Source organism: Notechis scutatus, chromosome 16, assembly GCF_049901735.1.
Source record: "Notechis scutatus isolate UNSWTSFEM ecotype Mainland chromosome 16, rNotScu1.2, whole genome shotgun sequence".
Classification (NCBI taxonomy): Eukaryota; Metazoa; Chordata; class Lepidosauria; order Squamata; family Elapidae; genus Notechis; species Notechis scutatus.
The window spans coordinates 7,223,927-7,237,396 of NC_142024.1; the positions used below are offsets into that span (position 1 = coordinate 7,223,927).

General features: G+C 42.4%; 1 protein-coding gene across 1 annotated transcript in view; it reads left to right on the forward strand.

Annotated features, from left to right (window-relative positions):
* ARHGEF10L (Rho guanine nucleotide exchange factor 10 like) overlaps nucleotides 1-13,470 on the forward strand; it is a 68,762-nt gene that overhangs the window by 34,374 nt on the left and 20,918 nt on the right. The window contains 7 exon segments of the mRNA XM_087944794.1: nucleotides 20-204; nucleotides 1,981-2,096; nucleotides 3,440-3,567; nucleotides 7,329-7,429; nucleotides 10,586-10,707; nucleotides 11,670-11,756; nucleotides 12,592-12,812. Of these exon segments, the coding sequence (XP_087800920.1) occupies nucleotides 20-204; nucleotides 1,981-2,096; nucleotides 3,440-3,567; nucleotides 7,329-7,429; nucleotides 10,586-10,707; nucleotides 11,670-11,756; nucleotides 12,592-12,812 (960 nt within the window).

Here is a 13,470-nt window from a genome sequence, read left to right on the forward strand (position 1 = left end):
TGGGTTTTCTTTCTCGCAGGGGGCAGCTTGAGATCAGCAGTCTGGTCCCTCTGGGGCCCAAGTACATCGTGAAGTGGAACGCGGCCTTGCCCCAGGTTCAGGTCCTAGAAGTGGGCCAGGAGAGCAGCGCCAAGGAGAAAGACGGAATCGCCATCCCAAATGTGGGCTCCAAGAAACCAGCCCCACCCAGCCAGTCTGGCCATAGTAAAGACCATTTCTCTCCTTTTCCCATGGTTCAAAACGGCCAGCTCAGGAGATGGGGAGGGGGACGAGCCGTGAAAAATCGGGACAGTTGACCTTCTCCCCTAAAAAAAAAATCTTCCTTTAAAATCTTCCTTGGATAAAAATCCTTTTTCCTTTGGGGAGCACCTGTTGCAAGTATCTCCCGAAATGTTTTGTAAACTCTGAGTCGGCTTAGGTGGCTAGTAAATTCTCAAGGCTGTTTTTTCTGCTATGCATTCAAAATGGATTGTAATTAATCTCTCTCCCTCCCTCTCTGTGTCTATCTGTCTATCTATCTATCTATCTATCTATCTATCTATCTATCTATCTATCTATCTATCTATCATCTATCTATCTATCTATCTATCTATCTATCTATCTATCTATCTATCTATCTATCTATCTCTATCATCTATCTATCTACCTTTCTACCTATCTACCTACCTATCCATCCATCCATCCATCCATCCATCCATCCATCCATCCATCCATATCTTACTATTTCTCTATCTATCTGTATCTATCTCTCCATGTATCTATCTCTATCATCTATCTATCTACCTTTCTACCTATCTACCTACCTATCCATCCATCCATCCACCCATCCATCCACCCACCCATCCATCCATCCATCCATCCATATCTCTCTATCTATCTGTATCTATCTCTGTAAATATCTATATCTATCTACCTACCTTCCTACCTACCTACCTACCCATCCATCCATATCTCTATTTATCCTATCATCTATCTATCTATCTATCTATCTATCTATCTATCTATCTATCTATCTATCTATCTATCTATCTATCTATCTCATATCTATCTAATATCTATCTATCTATCTATCTATCTATCTATCTATCTATCTATCTATCTATCTATCTAATATCTATCTATCTATCTAATATCTATCTATCTATCTATCTATCTATCTATCTATCATCTCTTATCTTTTCTATCTATCATCTTACTGTATCTGTCATCTATTGGCCAATTGGAAGATGTGAATAACTTGGGAAATTATTTTTCCAATCTTTCTCCTGGAAGGGGCCCAGAATTCAACTGGCTGCCCCTCCTGAATTTGAACTGAAGAGATATTTTTGAATTTTATTTTTTAAAATTGTTAGGCACCCTGTAAAATTCAAAGAACATCCTTTTTTTAAAAAAAAAAGTCAGTATGGATTCGGTATGATGCCTCCATTACCTGAGTCATCGATTGTAACAGTTGTAAGTCACGACAGTCATTAAAATGCAGCTGTGTGGCCCTAATTTATTTATTTATTTGATTTGCCAATTGTTTACAAGATAATAAGTATAAGTGTATACATAGTTATGAATACATGAAATGGGTACATATAAGAAAAATAAAAGAATAAGAGAAACAATAGGACAGGGACGGTAGGCACGTTGGTGCGCTTATGCACGCCCCCTACAGACCTCTTAGGAAAGGGGTGAGGTCAATAGTAGACAGTCTAAGGTTAAAGTTTTTGGGGTTTGGGGAAGAAACTACAGAGTCGGGTAGAGTATTCCATATAATTGCAGTTGTGTTGCCAAGAATTTTGGCTCCAGGTCCTCAGTAGCCCCCAAATAGTTCCAGCATAACTTTGAATGGCTGCTAAGAGACCAGACTACCTGTATTGGGAATAAAAGAAAGAAAAAACATATATTTGAAGTGGAAAGGCTGAGTGTGTACACTCTAGGCAAGGAGACTCTCTGGTCCTGGCGTTCCCTAAAATCCAAGTTTCCCTCCTTCAGATAAAGTTTATTTGGGACCTCCTCGCCTGTTCCAGGATCTACAGGATCTGCAAAAGGACCTGGCTGTGGTGCAGCAGATTACTCTTTTAATCAGTACCCTCCATGGCACCTACCAGGTGAGTCCACTTCGAGGTAACTGTTAGGCCTGGATTCCCCAACGGGTGTTAAGGAAAACAAACTAAACAGAACGTACAGCGAAGTCAGATAGGAAGACAGGTAAATGTGTAAGATAAGTTTTCTAGTTAACACGCAGTAAAAATACAGATACGCTTGTGCTATCAAAAATATAGTTTATTCCATTTAAGAATTATAGCATAGTCAAATATAACGGTCCATTAGTCATATATCAATTTCAGTCAAGTCTTGTCGGGGATACTCTATTTGCAAAGTCTGTGTTGAATAGCCAATGTCAGTTCACTTACAATAAATCAGTCCAATCTTATCTTCTCTCCATTGAGAAAAAATCAACACTCCTACAAGAACGCAGTCATCAATCCATCCAGTAATTAGGGATCAGTAAGCCAGAGAGAGAGAGAGCTGCATTTGCCTCGCTTCATATATAGTGCTTTTACAACCACACCCTTAATTACATTCCTGCAGTTAAAGTTACACACACTTTAACTAACAAACCATGATACCATATTTATTATTTTTACCCAAACCAGTTAGGGTAAACAATGTTATCCCTAACAGTAACTTTGCACGGGCCACAGAGGGCCTTTCACCACCACCCTGTTATTTGCTACACTTTTGAAGCCGCGTGAGATAGTTTTGTTTGAAACGCAGAAGTTGGGAACAACTTAGGGCCGCGATGGCGAACGTATGATGTAACAAGGGTGATTCAGCAGAGTCTGGTTATTTCCCTTTAAGGCTGGAGAGTAAAAAATCCCCTTAAGAGGTGTGTATATAAAAGGCAGCCATTAGAGGGCATGGTTTTCTTTCCTTGTGGCCAGTATTCAGTCCATGTCTTAAGAAGAAGAAAAGCTTGCTTGTAAAGGTATTTTGCTACCAGGTGTATACCAGGTGTATATACCTGTTGTATGTTAAACCGCTGTTAATGTCTAAGTCTCTGTGTGTTGCGTATTGCTCCTGGGTTGTCTCATAAGGGTAGTCACGCTGCCAAACCTTCTGACACAACAGTTGTGTGAAAAACAGTCGGAGGTACCATAAGCCCCCCCTTTTTTTTCAGACCCATTGTAACTGTGCACGGTCACTAAACGGGGCGGTTGTAAGTTGAGGATGACCTGTCCTGTTCTTGAGTGATGGAGAGAAATCTTAGAGATGCCTTTCTGTCCAAATGACCGGTGTGTCTTTCAATCCTAATGGGAGGATTTGCTCCCAACACTTGTGATCAACGAAGTCCACAATCCAGATTCACGATACTCCTTCTCCCCTGGGTTGTACCCCTGAAACGAAGACCCCCCAATGAATTAATCTTCTCTGTCCACTTGGCTTCTAGAACCTGAACATGACGGTGGCCCAAGATTGGTGCTTAGCTTTGCAGAGGATGATGAGGGTGAAGGAAGAGGAGATCCACTCGGCCAACAAATGCCGCCTCCGCCTCTTACTTCCTGGGAAGCCCGACAAGTACGTGGAGTGGTTTATTTCCTAAAAGTGGCTCAAGAGAACCCATCACGACGTTCGAAGCCCACCCACCCGTCACTCTGGCTTCAGCCCACCCCTCCAGGCCTGGTTCATTTCCACCAAAGCCAGGAGCGGGTGATCCAACTGTCATCAAGCTGTATCTTCAATCAATCAGAATAGAAGTGGAAGGGACCTTGGAGGTCTTCTAGACCAACCCCCTGCTCAAGCAGGACACCCTATACCATTTCAGACAGGCTGTCAGGATTCCGGCGGTTACCCCCATTTCAATCATGAGTCTCGAGCCAAACTTCCAAAACTTCAAAAGGATTTATTGGGAGTTAACATGTCCGGCACTGCCTGGGTGTAGTCGACTCTGAGACACATCATTCATTGTCACCCTTGACCCTGGTTTCCCCCCACCCCACCCCCTGGGTGTATTGTAATCCATATTCTCCAATGGGACACGTCCATAGCCCAGAGTCATCAATCGTGTTCTCCAGTTAGAATTTTGCCCAGCAGAAACTTCAGTCGCCTAGTTACTATCTTTGAAAAACCATTTATGGAATGCACTTTCGATTCCCAAGCTGCCGCACTGCTCTTTCAAACCCCTTCCCCTCCTCTCTTTCTGTTTGGCAACTCTAAAAAGTCCATAGAAATATTTTATGTGTTGACACAGGTGGTTGTCCAGTCTCTTCTTAAAAAACCTCCAGTGATGAAGCAACCACAACTTCTGAAGGCAACTTCTGTTCTGCTGGTTGATTGTCCTCCCTGTTAGCTCAATTCCATTTTGCTTCTCTCCTTGATTAGTTTCCATCCATTGTTTCTTGTCCTGCCTTCAGGTGCCTTGGAAAATAAGCTGACCCCCTCTTCTTAGGGGCAACCCCTCAAATATTGGAAGACCGCTATCATGTCTCCCCTGGTCTTTCTTTTCTCTAGACTGGCCATATCCAGCTCCTGCAACCGTTCTTCATAGGTTTCTGTCCCCAGGCCTTTAATCCTCTTAGTTGGTCTTCTTTGCACTTTTTCCAAAGTCTCACCATCTTTTTTGTAATGGGCTGGCCAAAATTGGATGCTGTATTCCTTTACTAAGGATTTATAAAGCGGTACTAATAACTTCATGTGATTTTTGATTCTATGCCTCTATTTATGCAACTGAAGATTGTATTAGTTTATTTGGCGGCGGCTGCACATGGCTGGCTCGTATTTAAGTGATCGTCTGCTAGGACTCCAAAGTGTCTCTCACAGTTACTGTTTTTGAGCTAGATTGTGCCTAATCTTGTACCAAGATCATGGGTTGCCCTCTCCCCTCTTTGGAAGAGCTTTATAGCTCCCGCTGCCTTAAGAAAGTTCAAAACATTCTCAAAGATCCATCTCATCCTGGGCACCCTTTTTCTTTTTTGAACTATTACCATCTGGCAGACGGTACAGAATAATAAAAACAAGGACAAATAGGCTGAAAAGCAGCTTCTATCCCAGGGCAGAAGCTCTTTTGAATTCTGCTATATAGTGCAGTATTGGTGCGGTGTCGGGAGTTTTCAGTTCAATGTGTGGAGGGTAAAGGATGTGTGTTTGTGTTTTATTTTCAATGTGCACTGAAGATGGTGTTTGATTTCGTTGCATGAGGTGCAATGACAATAAAGTAAACTAAACTAAACCAAAGGTACAAGTACAGATGGTGTGAGGTTCCCTGTGACCCTAATGCTATCATGTACATGTACATCTTTTATTTTCACCTTCTGGTTTTACAGGTGACCCTTGTCTGGTTCTCCTTGTATTTCTGTAAAGAGTCACTGCTGGCTTCTAAACATAGCACAGTTCTAGGCTGCATAAACAGAGGGATAGAATCAAGATCACGTGAAGTGTTAATCATACCACTTTATAATGCCTTGGTAAGGCCTCATTTGGGATAATGGATCCAGTTTTGGTCACCACGATATAAAAAAAAAGAGGTTGAGACTCTGGAAAGAGTGCAGAGAAGATAAACTAAGATGATTAGGGAAATAGAGGCTAAAACATATCAAGAACGGTTGCAGGAATTGGGTTTTGTCGAGTTTGATGAAGAGAAGGACTAGGGGAGACATGATAGCAGTCTTCCAACATCTCAGGGGCTGCCCCAAAGAAGCGGGAGTCAAGCTATTCTCTAAAGCACCTGAGAAGGCAAGACAAGAAGCAACGGGTGGAAATTAATCAAGGAGAGAAGCAACTTAGAACTAAGGAGACATTTCCTGACAGTGAGAAAAATTAATCAGTGGAACAACTTGGCTCCAGAAGTTGTGAATGCTCCAACACTGGAAGTTTTAAGAGGAGATTGGATAATCATTTGTCTGAAATGGCATAGGTCTCTTCCAACTTGTGTTATTCTATTCTATAATGCAGAATTTAGTATAAATTAACAACAGGGAGTTCAAAGAGGAGATTTGGGGTATCAAAACGTTACTCCTGAAATGATCTCTTCTCAGCATTCCCAAACGCCAGGTTTAGACTGTTTAGATAACCGTTCCAAAAGGAAGAATCTGCCTTTAATTAATAAAAGAGGAAGCACGCGTCTGACCAAAATGAGATTTAGAACCCGAGGGCTGCAAGGGACCTTGGAGGTTGTCTAGTCCAACCCCCTGCCCGGCGTAGGAATCCTTGTGCCATCCTAGATTTCTGTATTCATGTTTTCACCTTTATGTCCCAAAAGTGCTTTTTTTCTAAGAGGAAACTGGACTTTCTTTGTTTTTCTTTGAAGACGTTTCGCTTCTCATCCAAGAAGCTTCTTCAGCTCTGACTGGGTGATGGCGGGGAAGGGAAGGATTTATACTCTTTGCAGATAGCTGGTCATCTGCATCCTTTTTAGAGGGTCGTTGAGGCCACTTGGAGGTTTAACTGTGTCCTCAGGGTCACCTGAGTGGTGCAAATGGGTATGTGATAACCCGGTGTGTGGCACAAAGGCAACACAGTTAGATAATCAGTAGGAGTCCTTTTATTAGCGCCAACTTTGCCCCCGGTGTCCTGGTTACCTTCTGGGCTGGAGAAAAACTCCCCCAGGAAACAGCCTTCGGCTACAGAAAATCAAGTCCAAAATGTGGTAAAAAAAACCTGTAACTATAAGTCCAGTCAAGGCAAAATGAGGTAATTGGTCCGGCAGGGCAGGAGAAGGAATTCCAGATGTGAAGGCACGGCAATAACTCAACGTGGTTGGTAAGATGCCAGAAACATACATAAGCAAAGTCAATACAAGGTAAACTCATGTTTGCTCCCAGCAGCTGCCACATGTCTCTTAAACTCTTCTTCCCAGGTGTGGCTAATGAAGGGAATCAGGGCCCTTTCCTCCCCCGTAAGCCACACAACCCACGTTGCTCTCTTCTCTGTTCCTCCCTGCGTGCCCTAGAATGAAGAGGGGGTGGGCCTAGGTCTACCTCTGAACTCCCTCTCCCTTGTTCTACCTCTTCCCAGCTCTGCCCAGCCGGACTTTGCCCTTCCCCAGTTTCTCCACAGCCAACGGAGCCACACTCCCACTCCCTGTCAGCTGTTCATCTTCCTCGTGGGATTTAGACTCCGACAGGGGCATGACAGGGTGTGGAGCCTTCTTGGAACGGTTGAAAGGACGGTGTTGTAGACTGGAGATAGAGGATGCCGTATCTTCTACCTCGGTTGAGAGAGGGCTGTTCAATTTTGATATAGATGTCCTCTTTATATTGATGGCCTCTTTATCTCCTGGGATTTATTTATTTATTTTATATTATATGTTTATGTATTTATTTACTTATTTATATTGACAGGTCTGGTCGTCCCGTCAGCGTCATGGTGGTGTTCATCACACCAAACCCACTCAGCAAAATTTCCTGGGTGAATCATTTGCACTTGGCCAAGATTGCCCTCCGTGAGTAAAAACGCCTTCGCCTCCTTGTTCCTTGATCCGTTGCTTCTTCATAACGGTGTGCGGTTAGTCCTCGACTTATAACCGTTCGTTTAGTGGCAGAGTTACAGTTGCCTTGGGGGGAAAAAAAGTGACTCGGGGCAGGACCCAATCTGAGCCGGTCACCGGGACTCCCGTGATAAAAGGGCGAGGGATTTTCATAAAGTGACTGATGACAGTCCTCGCACTTACAACCCTGCAGCACCCCCCAATGGTCATGTGATCAAAATTCAGGTGCTTGGGCCACTGACATGGACTTACGATAGTTGCAGTATCAGAAATGGCAGCTTCTGACAAGCAGCGACAGGACGCTTGGAATTGTTTTAACAACTGCCTGATTCACTTTGACAACTGAATCAAACTATGTTTTTAAGCTGCCTAGTGTTGCCTTTGGTGAGATGGACAGTATAAAATTGAATGAATGAATAGAACAGAATAGAATAGAAATAAGAATAGAAATAAGAATAGAATAGAAATAAGAACTGAAATAAGAATAGAATTGAATTGAAATAAGAATAGACTAGAAATAAGAATAGAATTGAAATAAGAATAGAATAGAATTGAAATAAGAATAGAATAGAAATAAGAATAGAATAGAACTGAAATAAGAAAAGAATAGAAATAAGAACTGAAATAAGAATAGAATAGAAATAAGAATAGAATAGAATTGAAATAAGAATAGACTAGAAATAAGAATAGAATTGAAATAAGTATAGAATAGAAATAAGTATAGAATGGAATGGAATGGAGACTAGAATAGAATAGAACAGAACAGAACAGAATAGAATAGAAATAAGAATTGAAATAAGACTAGAATCGAAATAAGAATAGACTAGAAATAAGAATAGAATAGAATAGAAATAAAAATAGAATTGAAATAAGAATAGAATAGAAATAAGTCTAGACTAGACTAGAAATAAGTATAGAATAGAAATAAGTATAGAATGGAATGGAATGGAGACTAGAATAGAATAGAACAGAACAGAACAGAATAGAATCGAAATAAGAATCGAATAGAAATAAGAATTGAAATAAGACTAGAATCAAAATAAGAATAGAATCGAAATAAGAATAGAATAGAATCAAAATAAGAATCGAATAGAAATAAGAATAGAATAGAATATAAATAAAAATAGAATTGAAATAAGAATAGAAAAGAAATAAGTATAGAATGGAATGGAATGGAGACTAGAATAGAATAGAATAGAATAGAATAGAATAGAATAGAATAGAATAGTTGGAAGGGACCTTAGAGGTCTTCTAGTCCAGCCCCCTGCTCAAGCAGGGGAACCTATTCTATTTCAGAGAAACGGCTGCCTACTTTCTTCTAAAAAACCTCCAGTGATGAGTGGAGAATGAATGAATGAATGAATGGCAATGATTTGTTTAACAACCAGGGCAAAAGTATTAATAAAATCGGTTGCAACTGGCTCAACAGCCACACTGCTTAACGACGGAAATCCTGGTCCCAACTGTGGCCGCAAGTCGAGGACTGTCCCTGCAGAAGCTTTGGAAAAAGCTGTTAACATGATTAATCAGGAGCCCCCCTGCTAAAATATTCAGTATAAGCTGTTTTTTTTTATGGCTTATGTTTTAATATTTTCTGTAATTAAAGTGCTGAGCTGCCACTCCCAAGGCACGTGGTGGAGAGGAGAAATTAATTGCTTATCTCTCCATGGGTGATGGGACTTCCACCTCACCCCGAATATTCCATAAGGAAATCGATAAAAGTTTGTGACTTTTAGGGGTCTCTCTGGATACTGTTATGCCTTCCTGCCTGTCCGCCCTAATGAGATAACTTTAAGTGAAGAGAGGCTGAAATGGCTTCATCCGTTTTAAATTTTACTAATGAAGCGTGGCAAATAAACAAGGGAAGAGCGATGCAGCCTGCTTAAATGTTTATTAATGAAGTGTAGCAAATAAAAGAATAATACATTAATGATAATACGATAAGGAGCTACATACATTAAAGCTTTGGTTTTTCACCATCCCCAATCTCAGCAACTTTTAAGAGTTCTGAAAATTGAAGCTCCTGCAACTTAAATGTTGCCAAGCTAAGAAACACTGCATTAAAATGAAAATTAAGTGGTGGCAGTGGGGAATGATAATTTAGAAAGAAAAAAAAACAACCCAGTATGCTGCTAAATCTAACACTGGTTCAGTCCTTCATCCTACTATATCCAGATCGTATAAAAATACTGCCTTTTTACAAGAGAGAGACTTTTCAGAAATGGATGAAAAATTGCAGAGACGGTCAGTCATATCAGTCTGATTGATAAATAAAAATAATAAATAAAACTTTACACACTTTTTTAGCTGCAGGAGATGACGGAACAGGGCTGGTGTATCAGTTCCTTCCCTTCTCCATCTTCTTTTTAGTTATTGAGTGTGTCTGTACTTCTAAAGATCACGTGTCAACCTTCATTGAAGGAATCCTAGAAACCCCCATCGATAAAATCATTCACTTCCTTTGCAAGGGGAAATCTACATTATGGGGTGTTTCTAAAGTCGGCAAGCTGTGGCTCTGGGGTGCTGGACTGTCTGCGGTCCCTTCTGTGCATTTGAGGAGGGGGCAGTCAGAAAATTTATCATTTTTATCCATGGCCAGTACAACCCAGATGGCTTTTCCAGGCTTCTGTGAACGGCATTCTCATTCTGCTTTGCTTCACAGATAGGCAGTTGGCCAAGGTTGATAATTGATCAAAGTTGACTGTTGATGAAGGTTAACTGTTGGCCAAGGCTGACTGTTGGCCAAGGTTGACTTGGCCAAGGTTGACTGTTGGCCAAGGTTGACTGTTGGTCAAAGTTGACTGTTGGCCAAGATTGACTACTGGTCAAGATTGACTATTGACCAAGGTTGACTGTTAACCAAGGTTGACAGTTACCCAAGGTTGATGTTGGTCAAAGTTGACTGTTGGCCAAGATTGACTGCTGGTCTGTTGATCCAGGTTGACAATTGATCAAAGTTAACTGTTGACCAAGGTTGATTGTTGGCCAAAGTTGACTGTTGACTAAGGTTGACTGCTGATTAAAAGTTGACTGTTGGCCAAGGTCATAGGATACATTTGGACTCCACCCTTGGAGAGGGGATTTTTCAGCTCTTCTCTCTCCCCCCTGCAGGGGAAGAAAACCAGCCTGGATGGGTCTGCCCTGAAGAAGACAAGAAGAGCAAAGCCGCTTTCTGGTGTCCCATTTTGGTCTGTCACATCCCTGCCTTCTCCTCCAGAGCCCTCGACCTGCAGGTAAGGAGACCCCAAGTTGGCCCCACCCAAGATGGCCAACTTCTGACCATCTTTTCAAGGACTTGCAACTTCTATGCCGTTACAGATAGCCCTCAACTTTTGACTGGTCACTTAGCTGAAGTTACAGGACACACACACCACCCCAAGCTACTTATGACCTGGAAAAGGAAGGAAGATCAAGGGGGGGGGGGAGGGAGGAAGGATGAAAGGAAGGGGAAAGTAGGAAAAGGAAGGAAGCAGAAAGATGGAGGGGGGAGAGGGAGGGAAAGAAGGAAAGTAGAAGGAGTGAAGAAAATGGAAGGGAATGAAGGAAGAAGAACGTAAAAAGTAAGAAGGAAGGAAGATTGAGGGGAAGGAAGGAAGGAAGGGGAAAGTAGGAAAGAAAGGAAGGAGAAAGATGGAGAGGAGGAAGAAGGAAGGAAAGAAGGGAGGGACATTTTCAATTCTAGAGTGCAAGATCTCACCCAGCCTTGCTAATGGATTCCTTTTTCTTTCCACTTCTGTCTTCTGGTGAGGTGGAAGAAAAATAGTTTCAGCTGGAAAAAAGAAAAAAGGAGGCACATAATTACCTTAAAAAAAACAACAACCCAGACTTTTATGCCCTCCCATTCCCTTTCTTTGGGAACATCTGCAGTCGGGGCCCATTTGGTTTACCCGAGACTAATTTTAGCCCTCTTGTTCCTGCTCCTCCCTTCAACCCCTTCTCTGGTGGTTCTGCCTTAATTGAGTGTTTCCATTGATTGATTCTGTTGTTTCCCAGATGTATTTTTAGCTGTTCTTAACAATTCCTCTCCTTTTGTTTTCGGAGACCGATAGTGAAGATATCATTTTAGAAAACGGCGCTTTTTTTTTTACCGTCCCTTCGCCGTAAAGTCTGTTTCAAAGAGTTGTAAAATAACTCTCCAGTCGGTTTCTCTCTTTTTTTTCTCTCTCTCCCCTTCTGGATGGATTCCTGCTTTCAGCTCGGGGCGGCCGTGCACAGCCCAGTCCAGTCTTCCTTGTTGGGGTTCTCGGCCATCAGCACTTCTCTGCCACAGGGGTATCTTTGGGTGAGTTTATGCCAAAACAGCCTCTGTTACAATCAAGATCAAGGGAGGCACTAATACCACTCTATAAAGCCTTAGTAAGAGCCACACCTGGAATTCTGCATCCAGTTTTGGTCACCAAACTATAAAAAAAGAGGTTGAGGCTCTAGAAACAACCTTGTGATTCACTTAACAACCTTGTGATTCACTTAATGATCTTATGATTGACATAACAGCCTTGTGATTCACTTAACAATCTAGTGATTCACTTAACAATCTAGTGATTCACTTAACAAACTTGTGATTCACTTAACAACCTTGTGATTCACTTAATGATCTTATGATTGACATAACAGCCTTGTGATTCACTTAAAAACTAGTGATTCACTTGTGATTCACTTAACAAACTTGTGATTCACTTAACAAACTTGTGATTCGCATCATGATCTTATGATTGACATAACAGCCTTGTGATTCACTTAACAATCTAGTGATTCACTTAACAATCTAGTGATTCACTTAACAAACTTGTGATTCGCATCATGATCTTATGATTGACATAACAGCCTTATGATTCACTTAACAACCTTGTGATTCACTTAACAACCTTGTGATTCACTTAATGATATTATGATTGACATAACAGCCTTGTGATTCACTTAGCAATCTAGCGATCCACTTAACAAACTTGTGATTCACTTAACAAACTGGTGATTCGCATCATGATCTTGTGATTGACCTAACGGCCTTGGGATTCACTTCACGACCTTACGATTCACTCAACCGCCCTGGTCAACCAGGTGATGAAATTTTAGTCCAGTGTAAAAGACGACCCCCCCCCTCTTTTTGGTTCTTCTAGGTCGGAGGAGGTCAGGAGGGTGCCGGGGGCCAGGTGGAGATATTTTCCCTGAACCGGTCGGTGCCTCGTACGGTCAGATCCTTCCCCGTGGCCTCGCAGGTCCTCTGCTTGGAGTACATCCCCGAAAGGGCCGAAGAGGAACGAGTGGAAGAGTCTCCAACCACGGCTGACCAGTCCTTTCCATCTCAGCCTGCCCTCTGCCTCGGCCTGCAAGATGGCAGGTGAGAAAGAGATCGGGGTCCTGGAAATAATTGGGGGGAGGGGCTTGGAGAGTTGGGAAGTCTGTGCAGGTCACCCTATCGCGCCATTGTCTGTTTAACCCTTCTTTGGGCTGGTCAGTCGAATGCCTGTTCTGACCCCACACCCTTTTCCGACAAATCAAACACAATCCAAAAGGAACAAAAACCTTGTAATGCTTCTGCAAAATAATTAGCTGTGATAAGCACAAGCCTTGCCAAACTGTGTGAGACTTGCCAATAAACAACAGATAAGAAATAGTTTACAACACAAGAGTCTTCAAATACCAACTGTAATGTCCACGAGGCTGAGTTTCAAAACGTCTTTGCTTCCTGCAAAGAACGTTCGCTGCACAGCTGCCTTTTATCTTCTTGAAGGAGGGGCCATTACCTTGCAGCCTTACTCCTGAGTCACCCGTGCTGCTGCAGCTGCTCTTTCCTGCGAGCAACCCTGTGCGCACACGCACTTGGCACAAGCTCCTCGGGAACCTCCTCATCGCTGCTGCCAGCCCCCAACAATCTCTGAAGGCGGCAGTCCACTCCCTAATGGTCCTGACCCCTCATCTGAGTCCTTGCTCTCCTCAGGTTCCCCTCACACATACGTGCTAGTTGTTCCTGGCTCTAGGGGGGCAGTGCTCATCTC